Source organism: Acinonyx jubatus, chromosome D1 (assembly GCF_027475565.1).
Source record: "Acinonyx jubatus isolate Ajub_Pintada_27869175 chromosome D1, VMU_Ajub_asm_v1.0, whole genome shotgun sequence".
Lineage (NCBI taxonomy): Eukaryota > Metazoa > Chordata > Mammalia > Carnivora > Felidae > Acinonyx > Acinonyx jubatus.
The window spans coordinates 56,237,043-56,254,162 of record NC_069390.1 but is presented as its reverse complement, the minus strand read 5'-3'; the positions used below and the strand labels follow the sequence as shown (position 1 = coordinate 56,254,162).

The 17,120-nt window shown below is 49.8% G+C and overlaps 1 protein-coding gene across 3 annotated transcripts; it reads left to right on the top strand.

The window, feature by feature from the left end:
- The first annotated feature begins 3,062 nt into the window (after nt 1-3,062).
- On the top strand, nt 3,063-15,089 carry UCP3 (uncoupling protein 3). Of its 3 annotated transcripts, XM_015075589.3 has the most exons (8): nt 3,065-3,376; nt 5,572-5,621; nt 7,511-7,731; nt 8,474-8,684; nt 8,968-9,168; nt 10,365-10,466; nt 11,022-11,202; nt 13,197-15,089. In XM_015075589.3, exons 3-8 carry the CDS (start codon nt 7,606-7,608, stop codon nt 13,309-13,311), a joined length of 936 nt encoding a protein of 311 aa, XP_014931075.1. In that variant the 5' UTR covers nt 3,065-3,376; nt 5,572-5,621; nt 7,511-7,605; the 3' UTR covers nt 13,312-15,089. The 3 variants fall into 3 exon arrangements, with proteins under 3 accessions (XP_053059648.1, XP_014931075.1, XP_014931074.1); XM_015075588.3 differs by lacking the exon at nt 5,572-5,621; XM_053203673.1 differs by lacking the exons at nt 5,572-5,621; nt 10,365-10,466 and having other exon boundaries at nt 3,063-3,376.
- The last annotated feature ends 2,031 nt before the right edge of the window (nt 15,090-17,120 follow it).

Below are 17,120 nucleotides of genomic sequence, written 5' to 3'. Positions count from 1 at the left end.
TCTGCACACAGGATATAGCCAGTGAGTGCTCTGAATTGGGGGAATTCATGGAGAAAGACCATGTGGGCTAGAGCAACCAAGGAAGGCTTCCTAGAAGAGTTGAGTCTGCAGATGAGCCCAGAGAGAGAACCAGGAGGGCACTTAGGGCCACACACCGCTAGGGATAAAGAAGAAGCCAGTCTGACCCTGCCACTTCCCTGACAGGTCCCCTCTGGCTTGACTGTCCTCCCATCTGAGACTGTTGCCTCAGCTGTAAAACACAGATAATAATGCTTCAGAGGGTTGTTGTGAAGATTAAACGAGATGACATTTGTGAAAGTGCTTCGCCCGCACTTGGCACTTAGTGGAAGCTGAGAAAATGTCAGCTCCTCCCACTCCTCCCCCACTGTCCTGGAGCAAACCAGCAGATGGGCAAGCACACCAACTCTGAGACAGGCAGGACGTGCCCTAGGGGGCACAGGGTAATGCAGGAACCCTGAGGAGGCACAGGGTGCCCCCTCATCAGGGAAGTGCCCTCAGACCAAGCTGGTGCCCTTCATTTGTTCATCTCGTCCCCCAGCCTTCGGCCCGCCACTCACCCCCTCCCCAGTGCCTCCTCTCAGGTCAACAGTGAGAGCTTTCAAGGAAGGGGGAAGGGGATGCTCCACCACCCTTGAGGCCACACAGAACCTACAGAGAGGTAGTCGGGCTCAGGCAGGCCTGAGCGGTTAAGCCTCAGGTGAAGAATATTCCTTCCAAATCCTGCTGCAGCTCCTGTAAATAACCTGATAGGGGTCAAGTTAGGATAAGGCCACAGGAGGACACCGGCTGCTCCCACCCAGGCGGCTCCTCCTACCCAGTCTCAGGGCAGCCCCCAATGACAAAGGCACCCCAAGGGTCTGAAAACCACCACCTCGACTTACAAAAAGTGTGTTATTTACCAGTATCTTCTCCCTGAAAGTTGGATCTCTTTCCTGGTGACAACTCAGAGGTGAAAAGCCTTGCAGGCCATGCAGCGTGGGTTAAGGGAATGAGGTACAGATCTGACAATAGCTACAGTCCCCCTTGCTTCCCATCAGGCACTTACTGCCTCTGCAGAGCCCTGAAAATGGGTGTTTCTGATCACCAGATGCTGGATGATCCCAGCCCATTGCAGCCAACCTTGGAACTTCAGCGCCTATTGGATTCTGGGGACAGGGAGCCAAAGCAGACACACCTGGCCCTGTCCTCAAGAAGCCTCCCAGGCCAGGGGCACCTGGGTGGCTCAGTCAGGTAAGCCTCCAACTTTGGCTCAGGTCATGATCTCATGGTTCATGAGTTCGAGCCCTGCGCTGGGCTCTGTGCTGACAGCTCAGAGCCTGGAGCCTGCTTTGGATTCTGTGTCTTCCTCTCTCTGCCCCTCCCCCACTCACACTCTGTGTGTCAAAAATAAAGAAACATTTAAAAAAAAAATTTTTTTTTTTTAAAGAAGCCTCCCAAGCCAGTGTAAGCTGAGTCCTCCCTCTGGGTACCAGGGTCCACAGCCTCTTTAAGCTCCTACTGTTTATCCCTCCCCATATACCCACTGCAATTCACCCACCACCTTCAGGTCAGCATTTCCAGCTGGAGCCCAAAACCTGCTCTTTGATCCCAACCTCAGCAGTCCTAGCAGCCCCTTCCCTGTGTTAGAAATAATACAAGTGCTGGGGCACCTGGGTGGCTCAGTTGGTTGAGCATCTGACTTCGGCTCAGGTCATGATCTCACAGCTCGTGGGTTCGAGCCCCGCATCAGGCTCTGTGCTGACAGCTCAGAGCCCTGGAGCCTGCTTTGGATTCTGTGCCTCCCTCTCTCTCTGCCCCAACCCACTCACATTCTGTCTCTGTCTCTCTCAAGAATAAACATTAAAAAAATTTTTTTTTTTTAAAAAGAAAGGAAAGAACACAAGTGCCTGTGCTGCTGATGTGAGGGGCAGGGCCTGGTCCAAGGAAGAGGACACAGCCCTGGCTCTGCACTTGACTGTCTGGACTTGTGACCACTTGCCCTGTGGCCATGACTCTGTGCCCAAGTCCAGAAATGGCCTCTGCCCCACCTAGTTAACTCCCTTCCCACCCTCCTCCCCTTCTCCTCTCCTGTCCTCCTACCCTCCTCTTTCCTATGCCACCTGGGTCCCAGGTTCAGATGGGCCCCACCCTCCCCCTCAGTGCCTACCGATGGAGCCTATGGTAGGAGCTGCTGGGGACCCTCCCTGCTGTGCTTCACACACCTTCCCCAGCTCCCTTTGGCTCCCTTCAGCAGTGTCCATGCTGAAGCCTTCAAGTGTCACGTCAGAGACGGTAATGGTCACAGCAGATAGGCCCAGAATATGATGTTATTATAATTTAATTGGACCCTGCCACATACTAGCGGTATGACCTGGGTAAGTCCTTGTGTCTCCCTGAGACCCAGTTCTCTTCTCTGTAAAATAAGCATTACAAATGTTAGGATCCTCAGCAATCAAAAGGAATGAAGTACTGATACGTGCTCTAACAACAGATGCACCTTGAAAGTATTATGCTAACTGAAAAAGCCAGTCACAAAAGACCACATATTGTATGGTTTTATTTATATGGAAGATTCAGAAATCTATAGACAGAAAGTAGATTAGCAATTGCCTGGGGCTAGGTGGAAAGGGAAAAGGGGAGTGACTGCTGATGTACCCAGGGATTTGGGGGGGGAGTAAGGGGAGATTGGTGAAAATATTCTAAAATTGTGATGATGGTTGCATAACTGAACACTAAAAACCATTGAATTGTACCCTTTAAATAGATGTATTGAATGGGATGTGAACTATATCTCAGTAAAGGTGTTATTAAAAAAAAAAACAACTTAGAATCCTATTAGTACCTACCTCATAGGATTGTAAAAAATAGAAATAACATATGCAAAGTATCTAGCACATAGTAGGCACCAAGAAATGACCATTACTATCATTGTTAATGTTGGGAGGTCCAGGAGAACCCTGCCCAGCCTATCGTGAGTGGCCGTGACCTTTGAATTCTCAGGAGTGACAGGTCCAACCCCTATCCCCATATATACCCTTTGTTACCTGAGGTAGCTCTCTCAGCAGCTGGAAGGAGCTGTTTTTAAGAACCTCGAGTCAGAGGAACTAAACCAGATCTGGAACTCTGACCTTTCCCCTCACCGCCCTCCACTCACTGGCCAGCCAAGTCTTGTCAAGTGATCAGGCTGTCAACTAGTTTCTCTAGGGTAACGTTTCAGGTCAGCTGGAGTGTATAAAGATAGGTGCCAAGACAGAGGCAGCAGAGACAACAGTGAATGGCAAGGGGGCAACGAGGTCCCTGCTGCCGCCTCCTGGGATGGAGCGCTAAGGAGTCTTAAGGAGGCCCTGTGCTTCCCCTCCCCTGGCTGGACTCACAGGTAAGACCCCTTCCTCCACCACCACCGTTTCTGCCTTTCACAGCAGCTTACAGAGAGCAGCCGGGAGCTATCGGGATCCCTAGCCTGGGATCACTACAGACCCGGTAGATTTCCTTACGCCCCCACCTTGTCAAGAGGGGGTAACTGCAATGAGGGCACCGTAGCAGGGCTGAGGCTCAACCCCAACCCGTGTGTCACTCACTCCCCCCTTTTTCTGCTGGCTGCCTCCTCTGTGATTTTGCAAATCCCCATAGATAAGAAGTGGCTTTCTCCTTAGTCTGGCCCAGAATCCCCAGACTTCCTCCAGAGCATTAAGTCCTCTCCCCATGAGCATCCTGGGACCCCTGTCCTGAGTAGAGATGATGGGGGCACCTCTGGCCTGAGGCCTGACCCAAGTCGCATAGTGGGAGGTTACAGAGCCCAGAGACCTCTACTCGGGTGGCTTCTTCAGCGGGGATGATATGGAGGCTTTGCCGGGAGGGTGAGATCAGGCAGGGCATCTCAGAATGGGGTCCTCTGACCCCTGCTTCAGAGCTGACGTGGAAAACAGATTCCCAGGGCCCAGCCCAGATCTGAATCAGGATCTCTGGTGTGAAAGGCCTCTGAGAATCCACCCTGTAAACAAGCAGCTCCAGGGATCCTGAGCTCTCCCTGAAGCCTAGGGCTCTGGACAGTGGAACGGGCACAGGTGTCAGACAGACCTGGGCTCCAATCCCAGCCCCATCCCTTCAGTCTTATGACTAGCTGAAGCCTTCAGCGGCTGAGGTCCCTTGTTTATGAAGTGGGAATAATTGTGACAACTACCTTATAGCCTTATAAAGGGACTGAGTTAGTCAATACCTATAAAGCCCTGAGCACTGTGCCTCATGCAAGAAGCACTGAGCAGACATTAATGGCGCACTGTTATGGTAGGCTGTGCAGCTGGAACATCCCATCCCTCAAGTGCCCCCACAAAGACACGGAGAGAAGATTCTGCTCTCAACTTCACCTTTGTCAGTGGCAAAGTTCTGTTGGCTGCTAGGTTTCCTCACATATCAATTTAGGAGGCTGGAGTAAAGGGGGAAGGAGGCTGGAGAGCAGTGACCTCAGAGCAGCCCCTACCTGAGGCTACCATGGTGGCTTCCCTCTCCACCACAACTTGACCCATGAAAGTTCTAGAGCCCTCCCATCAAGGTATGGCTTTTGACTTGTGTACATGCCTGTCCATTCTGCCTCTCATGAGTGGCTCAGGACTGCCTCTAGAGTAGGATCCAGCTTCACCCGTGGCCACTGTTCTTGCCTGGATTGAGGCTCCAACATCTCTTGCTGCATCATTCCAACAACCTCCTCACTGCTCTGTGTCTCCGATCTCTCGTTCTGGTCCAGCCTTAACATTTGCACCAGCATGATATGAACACAGGTCTGATGGTGTCATTCCTCTACTTGAGAGCCACCAACCACTCCCCATTCTCTGCTAGATTCAGTACAGCCCTGGCATTCAAGACACTCCACCGAAGAACACTGTGGGCTTCTCTGATTTCCCATTTCTCCACTTCAGCAAGTAGGGTTCCTTTGTCAGCTGGTCCTCCCTGGGACCCTCTAGCCCTGGGCCATCCCTGTACCAGGCTACACAGAGAAGCAGGATAAGTATACCATACCCCGTCCCTGCCTTTGGGGATCCCTATCTAGAGGGGAAACCATTGCAGTTAATGAGTTAATCAACAAGAAGGTGTGGGACTAGAGGCAGCGGGGGCAAAGGAGTTTCTGGACACTTCAGCCTCCCCACCTCCCCCCCCCAAACCAACTCCCAGGCCTGGGGAAAACAGGCCTCCCCAGGAAGACCCAGCACATTAGGCAATACCCATGAAGTGCTCCCTGTTGGCCCAGGTACATCACAAGGGACATGGGACTTTGTTCTGAATAAGGAGGGGAACTGGATAGTTTTAAAACAGGGAATTGACACGATCTGACTTCTATATGCTTGGACACTAGGTTAGGTCCCCATCCAGAAAACCTCCTCCTGCATCTGCCATTTGGGCCTAACATTTAGAATCAATGCATGATTCCCTTTACGGCTCAGTGACCACTAAAATGCATACAGTCATCCTATGTAAATCATACATCAAGTTTAAAAAATAAAAATAAAATTGTAAATGTAACCTCATGCTTGGAAAATAAAAATAACGCATCCTCTTCCTCCGGGCATGATTTAACAGTTGTCCATCCACACTATGACGCAGACTACCAGGCTGGGATCTGCTGGCTGGTGAGTTCCAACCTCAGCCCTTCTTCCTCTATCCCACCTCCTTAACTCCCTGGATGATTCAACACCTATCTGCAAGCTCCTTGAGGGCAAGGGCCAAGCATGATCCATTCCATATCTTTCCTTCCCTAGTGCCTACTGTAGTAGTCAAGAAATACCTGATCATCAAGATAGTCACTTATACCTTAGCACGAAATTGAACATCTGTTTCTTCTTAAGAACAGGCTTTTCCAGGGGTGCCTGGGTGGCTCAGTCAATTAAGCATCCGACTTCAACTCAGGTCATGATCTCACAGTCTGTGAGTTCAAGCCCCGCGTCGGGCTCTGGGCTGATGGCTCGGAGCCTGGAGCCTGCTTCCAATTCTGTGTCTCCCTCTATCTCCGCCCCTCCCCCATTCATGCTCGATCTCTCTCTGTCTCAAAAATAAATAAACATTAAAAAAAAAAAAAAAAAAAGAACAGGCTTTTCCAGGGAAAGGTGGCAGCAAGCACAAGAGTTTAGGTGCCATGTAGGGGGAGGGCACAGCACAGGGAGAACCAGAGTTGCAGATAGCAGTCCTGAAAGAAGACCTGAGTGGTCACCCCTATCTTTTGGCGTCCAATTTATCACTGATGAACAGGTAATATATTATTCTCATTTACCCAGAGGTTAAATGACATATCCAAGGTCCCACCACCCTTAGTAAGCCATGAAGACAGGGCAGGAGCTCAGGTTTCCTCACCGCAGGATCAGAGTTTTCCTATTGCCCATAGGAAGGCAACGCACACTGTGCCCAGCTCATGACTCTATGGGACTGGCCCTGGCTCCAGAGGTGAGGACGCAGAAGGGTTCAGGATCCCAGCACACCAGGTGTATGTGAGAGTTGGGTGCCAGTGGGGTGACCTGCTAAGAAATGTCATCAGCACCAAAAGCTTGATGCACAGAAGCCCAGGTTATAAGAATGCAGGGCTGCCCATGACAGTCTCCCAAGGTAACCACAGCTAAACCAGGATCTTCAAATATAAATGTGCCCCTGGTCAGCCAGCAGAAGTATGGGCAGCCCAGGACAAGTACACACCAGGAGATGAGGCACGTTCCCTTGGCCCAAGACTGATCCTCCTCTGTCTGAGGCGCTCGTCTGCTTCAGCTGAGAAGGGAAGGCCTCGGGGGTGTGGGGCAGGGGTGGGGGGAAGGGCACGTGCTGAGCCAGGCAGATCAGCAGCCACTGCCCCCCAACATTAGCAGCAGGATGTAGCCCCATCTCCCTAGGAGCCCTGGAGAGGCAGAGCAGCAGAGGAGCCCAGGACCAGTTTCCCTCCCTCCTCCACGCAGAACATCAGCCTGGGAACCCCACAGTGTTGGGAGGAAACGCCTCTAGTCATAGATTAACCGTCTGCAGTGACAGAGAAGGAATCGAAGGCTGGGAAGGATTTTGTTTAAGTATAATAAAAGTATATTCAGGCAGCCTTGCATAAAAAGCCTTCATCCAAGATAACTAGCAGTTTAGGTGAGCCAGGAGGCACATTTATTTTGTTGATTTGAGATAGAAAGACCTGAAGTGGGGAGACTTGGCAGGTTCTCCATACACTTCAGGGGGCAGGTCCTTCCCAGGGGGCAGCCTGATGTGAAGGAAGGAGAACAGGGTGTGGCGTGCAGTCAGAATGAGGTCTGGTCCCTGCCTGAGCCTCAGTTTCCTCCTCTAAAGGATGAAGATCCACCCAGTCAGTGGAGGGAGGAGGAGGAAGGCAAGGATTGCAAGAGTGAACAGATTCTTAAAAGCCAAATCCACACAGCTAAGCATAGCAATGCCCAGGTTTTTCTCTCGCTAAAACCTCTGCCAGTGCTGAAAGGAGCCTGGGGATAGATGCAGATGGCCCAAGTTCCATCTGCCTCCTCTGGCCTGTCTCCTGCAGCCTCCTCCCTGCACTAAAGCTCAGGGCTACAAAGGGGCCTGTCTCCTTGGACCTCTACTGGGCCCTGGAGGGACCAGACAGAGCCTTCTGGGACCATGGTTGGACTAAAGCCTTCAGACGTACCTCCCACAACAGCTGTGAAGTTCCTGGGGGCAGGCACAGCGGCCTGTTTTGCTGATCTCCTCACCTTTCCACTGGACACAGCCAAGGTTCGCCTGCAGGTAGGTGCTTTTTGGCAAGGGTCATTGTTCAGATCAAAGGAGGGGCTGAGTTCTCCACCCCAGCTCCCCTCATGTCTGCCAGCATGCTCTTCCTTACACAGAACCCTGAGCAACCCACTCACTACTCCACTGTTTCAACCCTGCCTCACCATTTCCCCATCACCATCATCCAAGACAAAAAAAATCTTAATTAATCCCTTGGACCCTTCATGGCCTCACAGTAGTCTGTAAACCATAAAGTGTGAAGTAAAAGTAACCATGTGACCTTGGACAAACCGTCAACCACTTGTGGGAAAAACAATCTGCCCTCCATGTGCTCTGAGGGTTGAGCACCACACTGTGTATAACAGCTTATGAGCTATAAACTGCCGCACGAGCCTCAGTTATTTTTACTGGGGATGTGATGGCTGTATAATCATGCTTGTTCTTGAAAACCAGCCCCATCAGGGTGCCTGGGTGGCTCAGTCGGTTGAGCATCCGACTTCAGCTCAGGTCATGATCTCGCGGTCTGTGAGTTCGAGCCCCGCGTCGGCCTCTGTGCTGACAGCTCAGAGCCTGGAGCCTGCTTCGGATTCTGTGTCTCCCTCTCTCTCTGCCCCTTCCCTGCTCATGCTCTGTCTGTCTCTGTCTCAAAAATAAATAAAAACATTAAAAAAAAAAAAAAAAGAAAAGAAAAAGAAAAAAAGAAAACCAGCCCCATCTGCCCCCTCTCCGCTCATGTCTCTGCCGGGATGTTCCTCAGATCCAAGGGGAGAACCAGGTGACGCAGGCAGCCCGGAGAACCCAGTACCGTGGCGTGCTGGGCACCATCCTGACCATGGTGCGCACCGAGGGCCCCCGCAGCCCCTACAACGGGCTGGTCGCTGGCCTGCAGCGCCAGATGAGCTTTGCCTCCATCCGCATCGGCCTCTACGACTCTGTCAAGCAGTTCTACACCCCCAAAGGATCGGACCGTGAGTGTCTGGTATCTTGTAGACACCGAAGGGGTGGGCAGAAGCATACTCAAGGCTAGTGGGTCAGAGATAAGGGCAGTGCAGACTCAGAGGCAGAGCTGGGGCATGGGAGGCTGGTAACAGACACTCATGAGGAGGCCGAGCCACTGTCAGGAAAGCTCTAGAAGCCTGGCCTAGAAGAAGAGGCAGGCATCAGGCAGGGGCAGCTCCCCAGAGAACAGCATCAAGTCCAGAGAAGGGCTGGGTGGCAGAACACCGGCCCACTCTCTCTCCTTCTCTCCAGACTCCAGCATCACTACCCGGATTTTGGCAGGCTGCACCACAGGAGCCATGGCAGTATCATGTGCCCAGCCCACGGACGTGGTGAAGGTCCGATTTCAGGCCAGCATACACCTTGGGGCTGGGAGCAGCAGGAAGTACAGCGGGACAATGGATGCCTACAGGACCATCGCCAGGGAGGAAGGGGTCAGGGGCCTATGGAAAGGTAGGTCTGGACTCCAGGCTCAGAGGGCCTTGGGCAGAGCATTCCCTACCCTAGGGCTAGGGCAGAGTACTAGGCAAGGAGAGATCTCCAAGCATGGTGTATTCCAGTGATTCTGAAAGAACAACCCAACCAAAACTGTCGCACTGCCTTGCCACAGTACCCCAAATTCAGTTCAACTTGTCAACCTTTCAGCGTGCACAGGCTGCTGTGAGGGAGACAGAAATTAATAGAAGACACTTTCCACAGCCTCGTGGCTCTCACAGACAGAGATAAGCCATGTCGAGGAACAGCATTCCACAGGGGAGGATGTGCTAGGTTCATACAGAGGTGTGGGGCCAGAGGCAGGAGAGGCCATGTAGTCTCCAGGGGTGGTGACGGAAGGTGATGCTTAAACTGGGCCTCAAGGCTCAGTGGGCTCTAGATGTGTGGAGATGGAAGGGAAGGACTTCCCCAGCAAAGCCCTATCAGGGGTGACTACAGGACATGGAGAAGAAATAGAGGCCACTGGAGGAGGCAGCTGTGAGTTGTCAGGCACAGGGAGGTGCGGTGTGGAGGGGGCTTCTTCAGGAACAAGACTTCAGGATTCCCCGTGTGTCCAAGTGGTGACTTTGACAAATGCCGGAGTCTCTCTCACATGTGGATTGGGGGTCATACTAATCTTTGTAGAAGGAACAGTGACCCAGTGAAGGTTAAGGACAGGACACCTGGTCACAGCCTTATTTGCTATGTGCTTTCCCAGAACCCAGCCCTCGTCTATGACATCAGTGGCTTGGCCTTGATGCTCTCCTGGGGCCCCCCAGGGCCACCTTCCATCACTGCTCCAAGAGCCTTGCCTCTCTCTTCCAAAGAAAGACTTCCTTGTCTGGCTTTAGCCAGCTCTCAGGGAAGCTCATTTTAATTTTGATAGGTATTACAGATTATTCTCCAAAATATGGCTCAAGCAAATATAAGAGGGCCTCTCTGTTTTCTGTCTCTGAGGTGGATATAGATAATCTAAGAGTTGTTAACTCCAGAGAGGAAAGTGTAGAATCTGCTCAACTGAGGCAGGCTTCTCCGTGGAGCCTCCCTGGAATGGAACATTCCATTCCTCCCTGGAATGGAATATTCTGTTCCCCAAACTGGGGCCTGTGACCTTGCAACCAGGGAGCCCACATCTCCTATTTTCCACTCATCGGCCCTCACCTCCTCCTTAACAGGAACTTTGCCCAACATCACAAGGAACGCCATCATCAACTGTGCTGAGATGGTGACCTATGACATCATCAAGGAGAAGCTGCTAGACTATCACCTGCTCACTGGTGAGGCCTTGGGCTCCAGGCAGTTGCCCTCCCACAGCAGGGAGGGAACCTAGAATTACAGAGTGGGCACTACTCAGAGGCACCTGGGTGTTAGAAGGAGCAGAGAGAGGAGCAGCGCCCGATACAAATGCCCAGTGTAGGAGCGCCTCTCTACTCGCTAGATGGGGTGCTGCCCGATTCATGAATCGTTTAATAGAGCCAATTAGATCTTTTAAAAAATGCCCGGTCCATCATTGTGACAAGTGGGAAAGAGCCCTGGGTGGGGAGGCCAAAGACCTGGCTTCCAGCCAGCACTTCCCACCATGCCTCTTTAAGTAAGAGTCTCCTTCTCTGACTTCATTTTCCTCTAATGAGGTCATTGGGCTGCATATAGCCTTCCAGCTCTGGGACAGCCCTGTTCTATTTTGCAAGTACTGTGAGAGGTTTAGACAGCACTATCCTTACACGCGAGGAGTTCACAGTTTGGTGAAGGACAAACGATGATGCACATGGAACAGAGAGCAAGTGTGCTGCCATCTCACAGCTCGATATTTGCCCTGCCCTTTCCTGCTACAGACAACTTGCCCTGCCACTTCATCTCTGCCTTTGGAGCCGGTTTCTGTGCCACAGTGGTGGCCTCCCCAGTGGACGTGGTGAAGACCCGGTACATGAACTCGCCCCCAGGCCAATACCACAGCCCCTTGGACTGTATGCTGAAGATGGTGGCCCATGAGGGCCCCACAGCTTTCTATAAGGGGTGAGCCTCCCCCTTCCTGCTTCCAGCACCTCCTCCCAGAGAACCTGGGCTTGTTTCCTTCCCTCCTTCCTTCTTCCCCTCCTTCCATGTATAATGTGCCTGCCATGGGTCCACCTGGGGACATGGAGGTGAACAGCACAGATGTAAATGCCTCAAAGGAAAAATATAAAGAACTATGGGAGTTAAAAAAAAAAAAAAAAAGTGGACCAAATCTGATTTGGAGAGTCAGGGAAGGCTGCCTGAGAAAAAGAAGTCTAGGCATAGGTCAGAGTGCTTATTGGGCAGGAGAGAAGGAGGGAGAGGTGGTTGGCAATCTTGACTTTTCTCCAACCCACAGTCATGACTGTGGAGCACCACTGATGGTGGCCAAAATGCCCAACGCACTTCACATTTTCTTGCCTCTGTGTCTTTGCTTTTACCATTCCCTCTTAATGGAATGCCTTAAATCTTAGCCATGCTTCAGAACTAGTTCAAATGCTACCTTCTCCCCAGCGCTCTCAGGTCAAATTTTTCCTCCTCCCTGTGAGCTTCAGCAACGCTTCCTTGATATCATTTTTTATGGTATTTACCACCTCCTACTTTGTGTTATAGGATTTGTAAGTTTCAATTATCCCCCATGCTAGATCGTAATGATGACAAACTTAAAATGTCAGAGCTGTGGCTCTAACCCAAATCATCAGATGCTACCTCCCCCCTTCCACCTCCTACCACTGACGCCTTCAGCAGACAGTTTTCTGGTGCCCAACCATAGATTGGACCAAACATGCAATCAGGTTCTCAACCCTGGGAGTGACATAATAAAACTATTTCAGTTGGCAGATTGTTCTTTCCCTGTAAGTGCTTCTATCATTACAATCGATCAGTGGTAGCCACCTGTCTCAGTTCATTCTTTCACTTGGAAAACACTTACTGAGCATCTCCTGTGTGCTGGGCCCTGTGCTTCCCTCAGAGAGCGGCAGACACATGGGTGACATTTATTGAGCATTTACTGATACTGGGCCCTGCACCATGTGCTGTATAGTAACTCACTGAATCCTTCACAACAACCTCTATGAAGTCAATATTGTTATTTTGCTTATTTTACAGATGAGGACACTGAGGCTTAGGAAGATTCAGTAACTTGTCCTAGATCATGAAGCTAGAACCTGAAAGAGCTAGGATTTGAACCCAGGTCTGATTCTGGAGTTCATATTCATTGTCTCAGTGCTATACTCCCTGTGGAGCCTAGGCTGAGGGTTCTGGAGAGGCCTTGGGATGAGGTTGTGGTGCCCAAGCGAAGCCCTCCAGAGCCTAGAGCAACCAGCCAGGCAAGGAAGAGAGTAGGGGACATTCCCAGACAGAGGGAGCATCACGAGCAAAGGCACAGAAGCAAGGCTGGCAGGAGAGAGAAGACCTGGAGAGGATCTGCAGAGAGAGAGGCTGAAGAGGGAGCAGGGCCAGGTCACAGGCTCCTCCCTGAGTCTGCGCAGCTAAGGTGGGGACTGTCTCCCAGCTGCACTAACACAGGACAGGCAGGCTCTCTGGAGATTGGCTAAATTTGGTGTCACCCAGTCTTCACCCTGTGGTGAGCCAGCTTCTAGGTGCCCTGGTGGGACCCCCTCAGGGATGGCCCCTCAGTCTGTAAATGATCCCAGAAACACCCAGCAGCAGGGTGGAGTCAGGTGGTTTTAGTTGAGCTCCTTAACTGCCCTGGGCCTCAGTTTCTTTTGAAAAAGAAACCTGGCAACCATCACAGCTACCTTATAGAATTATAGGAATTAACTGCCTAACACAGAACCTGGCTCAAAATGTGTTTTCTTTCCTTTCCTTTCCTGACTGCAGCTTCTGCCTCAATTCCTTCAGCAGAGAAGAAAAAGCCTAAACAGATCTCAGAAAATGCTCACAACAGAAGCCTAGGTCCTTTGGCACTAACACTGTGAATGGGGGGAGCACTGGAGATCTCTTTGGGACTCTTAGTCCACTCCACCTGATGTTTTGGTTGTTTCTCTCATCAGGTTTACACCATCTTTTTTGCGTTTGGGAGCCTGGAATGTGGCGATGTTCGTGACCTACGAGCAGCTGAAACGGGCCTTGATGAACGTCCAGATGCTACGGGAATCTCCATTCTGAATAAGGCAGGGCCACTTGGTACTTAAACTGGAACAAAACCAGTTAAGACTTTACTAGAGCAGTGGGTCCATACACACACAAACCCACACATGTTTACAGAACTGTTTACTTGCTGCTAAGTCAAGAAATAGAAGTGGAGGAAGGATTCTGGTCTTCGGTGCTTTGTCTTAAGAACACAGTTGTTTTGCACGGACAAGATGGCAAATAAATTATATTAATTTGGGGGACCCATTAAGTTGGATGCCTAATATTTAGGCAAGAAAAAATAAGCCAAAACATCCATGTGGATAAAACAGAAGTTTTCAAACTATGTCCTTTAAAAAATAAATCTGATTAGATGATGAACAGTAGACAAGATGGACTGCAAGCATGGGACGGGAGTGACACACGGTACTTGGAAATCAGCTAAGGAATTTGGAGGGACACTGCCAAAGCAACGTAGCTGTGACTGCAGCCTTTGGTTAACCGTGGATCATCAGCCATATGTGTAATGTGTCTGCCCTTCAGAAGCCATTGAGACTCTAGAAAATATGAGACGAGAGAGAGAGAAAGAGAGAGAGAGAGAGAGAGAGAGAGAGAGAGAGAGAGAGAGCGCGCCTGGAACCTGTGCCAAAGGAGCACTGCTGGGCCAGCAGGAGTTTGAGGTTTGTAACTGTTCCCTGAGGACACTGGAAAATGAAAAGGGCAGACTCCATCTTCTTTCCTGTAAAATGGCAGTCATAAACCCTTCCTTCCTATCTCACCAAGGATGTTATGAGGATCAAGTGACAAGGTGGACATAAAAGCACTTTATAAAAGCAAGAGCTCTTATATTTACAAGTGTAAATATAAGGATGAGGCCTTGGGAGCTATTTTCTCAGGACAGTAAGGAACTTCCAGGGAAGTTGTTGAAAGGCTGAAAGGTTGTCTAGAGGCTAGACCAAAGGAACGAGGGGCTGGGGGCCCAGGGGTGACAGAGGATGACACGCAGGCACCGAAGCCCCACTCCCATGCAGCCCTCGCTTCCCAGCTGGACTGTGAGGCACCTCAAAGGGTGCCAGGCTTGGGGGGAAAGAGGTAGATGTCAGGCTTGACAGCCTGAAGTAGCAGGACTCAAGAGTTCTTTGGAAAATTATTATAATTCAATAAAGGGTGTGGGAATGAGAACAGCTATTTTTTTTTGCCTCCTCTTTCTTGGACAGAATGCCTCTTTCTCACCAGGTTCCCTGTTTGTCAGGGCTGGGCCTTTGGCCCCACATGCCCCAACTGCCTTCTGCCTTCCCCAGGCTGGTTGCTAGGCTTTTTAGGGCTTTGGCTTCTCCATCTGTATGTAAAATGCGGGCTTGAACCAGATGACCTCCTTCTGAACTTCACTGGACTTCTTTCAGGTTGATAATGCAGACCCAGAATGTTGGTCTTTTTCTGCTTCTTAGCAGCCTATGTGGGTCTGATGACAGAACTGGGTTCTGTCCCCTCCCCCACCTCACTAGCAACCTAACCACCGGAAATCCTTGTACCCCAGTGTCCTAGCAGAGAAGTGGAAATGACAAGCCCCCACCTTGCAGAAGTGCTCAGCAACATCATCCCTCCCTCTCCACTCTGACCCCCCTGCATCCTGGGAAAAAGCAAATGTCCACTCGCCCTCAGCACTTCCCTAAATTTAAATTATAATTTAGAGATTATCAACATATACGAACAGGAAAGTCCAAACAAAAGCAAAAAAATAAAAATGATTTTTATTTAATGTCTGGTTTGACTTTCAAATAAAACCTATATTTAAATTTTTCTCTTTCTTTTGACTTGACTGGCATGTGCAAATCATTCTTAAATCCCAGGTCTCAGTTTGTAAGTTCCTAGAGGCCAGGAACTATGTCTTCCATGAATTTCTATATAGCAACATTAACACATCCTCTACCCAGAGCAAACTATTCAGATATTCAGATGATGCTGCCAAAAGAGAGAGGGGATCAATTCTACTAAGATATTTTGATTGGGATCAGCACCTTAGTGACTTCTGAGTCCAGACTCTTGGAGAAAGGAACACAAGATTAGTGGGAGATCTTCTACAGTTTCCCAGGTAAAATATTAGATCTCTTTCCCCACTTCTTAAAAGCAGAGGTTGAAACAAATGACCTAAAGCTCTAAAATTTGGTGGTCGTAAGGACTGAGTGAGACAGCTTCCTCTAAACCACACTATGCATGCCCTTCCTAGTCCTGACCCCACTCTCTGCCACCAGAAGTCATGAATGAGATCTCATAAGAAGGTCAGATCACAATCTGAGACTCACACAGGGAAGCCAGCTTCTTAGCTCTGTGCAGCCATTCCCCACTGCACACCCACAGACACCTACTCCATCAAGTCAGTAAAAGGAAAACTGCTCTTTCTCAAACTCTTCAGGCAAAAATGAGATAGTATGGGCCCCAACACAGTCACATTTGTGACATAATGGATAACTGACTTCATATAAATCTTGTAAGTAAAGGTAGTATTTTTTAAAGGAACATTTTATTCAGAAGGAACGAATGTTAAGTAAGGAAATACAATCATATCTCTATGGATGAGTTCATTTGTGTCAGGACACTTTCAAAATTGCTGAATGCTAATATAAAGGACAACCTTCCGTGTATGTACAGTACAAGCCACATATTGTACTAAGTGCTGAGATAAACAAGGCCAATCCAGCCTCCAAGGAGCTCACTGAGGTGGGGGATGGTGGGGCAAGGAAGACAAATAAGCCATATGGAGTGATAAAAGCCACACTAGAGATATGCATAAGGCACCGAAGAGCAGGGACACAGATTAGGGACATCTGACCTGGTTTGGGGTCCAGGAGGCTTCTTGAAGGAAGACACCTACAGGACAATAGGAGTTATCTAAACAAAAGAGGGTGCTTCTGCTAAGGCCCAGAAACAAAGCAAGAACAAGGGGCATCCAAGTTTTGCCAGTTATCAGTACGACTGAGTTGCAGACCTAAACGGAAGCAATGAGAGAGATGGGGATGACAAAGAAAACAGGGACCTTGAAATGTTGTAGAAGCTACATATTATGGACTGAATGTTCGTGTCCTCCCCAGAATTCATAGGTATTAGATGAGGTCATGAGGGTGGGAACCCCATGATGGGATTAGTGTACTTATAAGAAGAGGAAGAGAGACCAGAGCTCTCTATCTCTCCACCACGTGCAGACACCGGTGAGAAGGCTGTCTGCAAGTCAGGAAGAGGGCCCTCGCTAGGGAACCAGACTGGCTAGCACCCTGATCTTGGACTTGCCAGCCTCCAGAACAATGAGAAATAAATCCGTTATTTAAGCCACCAATCTATGGTACTTTGTTATGGCAGCCCGAGCTGACCAAGACGCCACATTAAGGAGTCTGGAGTAACTGGGTAATGTGGAGCCACTCAAGTGTTTTAAGGAGGGAATGAGTAGCTGCACTGTAGAGAATAAATTAATGGAGTGGCCTCTGGTAAGATGAGGCTATTGTTGAAACCCAGGCAAGGGTACTAACAGTGAGAGTTCAATGAACAGAATGGTAATAAAATCAATATTCCTTGGAAAGATTCAACCTGGACACAGTAGTAAGAAAAGGGAAGAATGATACGTGTTTTAAACACCATAGGAATATCCTCAATAATATTCCTAGCAAATTATTTCCTGGCCCCTGAACCAAATCGCTTGGGTATTGGCAGCCTCACCATTTCCAGCTCTGCCTAAGAGAGCTTTCTGATAATGACCCAAAGGTACAGACCTTGTACCATTTATTGCTTTGCCCACTTCTGTTATCTCTTAGACATACGCTGGGTCTGACATACATGGCAAACTTAGGTGCCCC

Excerpts from the sequence above, each read along its gene's own strand:
- UCP3 (XM_015075588.3), top strand. The coding sequence starts at position 7,606 with ATGGTTGGACTAAAGCCTTCAGACGTACCTCCCACAACAGCTGTGAAG. Across the intron at positions 8,685-8,967 it reads CACCCCCAAAGGATCGGACC|ACTCCAGCATCACTACCCGG; the intron begins GTGAGTGTCTGG and ends CCTTCTCTCCAG. Across the intron at positions 9,169-10,364 it reads GGTCAGGGGCCTATGGAAAG|GAACTTTGCCCAACATCACA; the intron begins GTAGGTCTGGAC and ends CCTCCTTAACAG.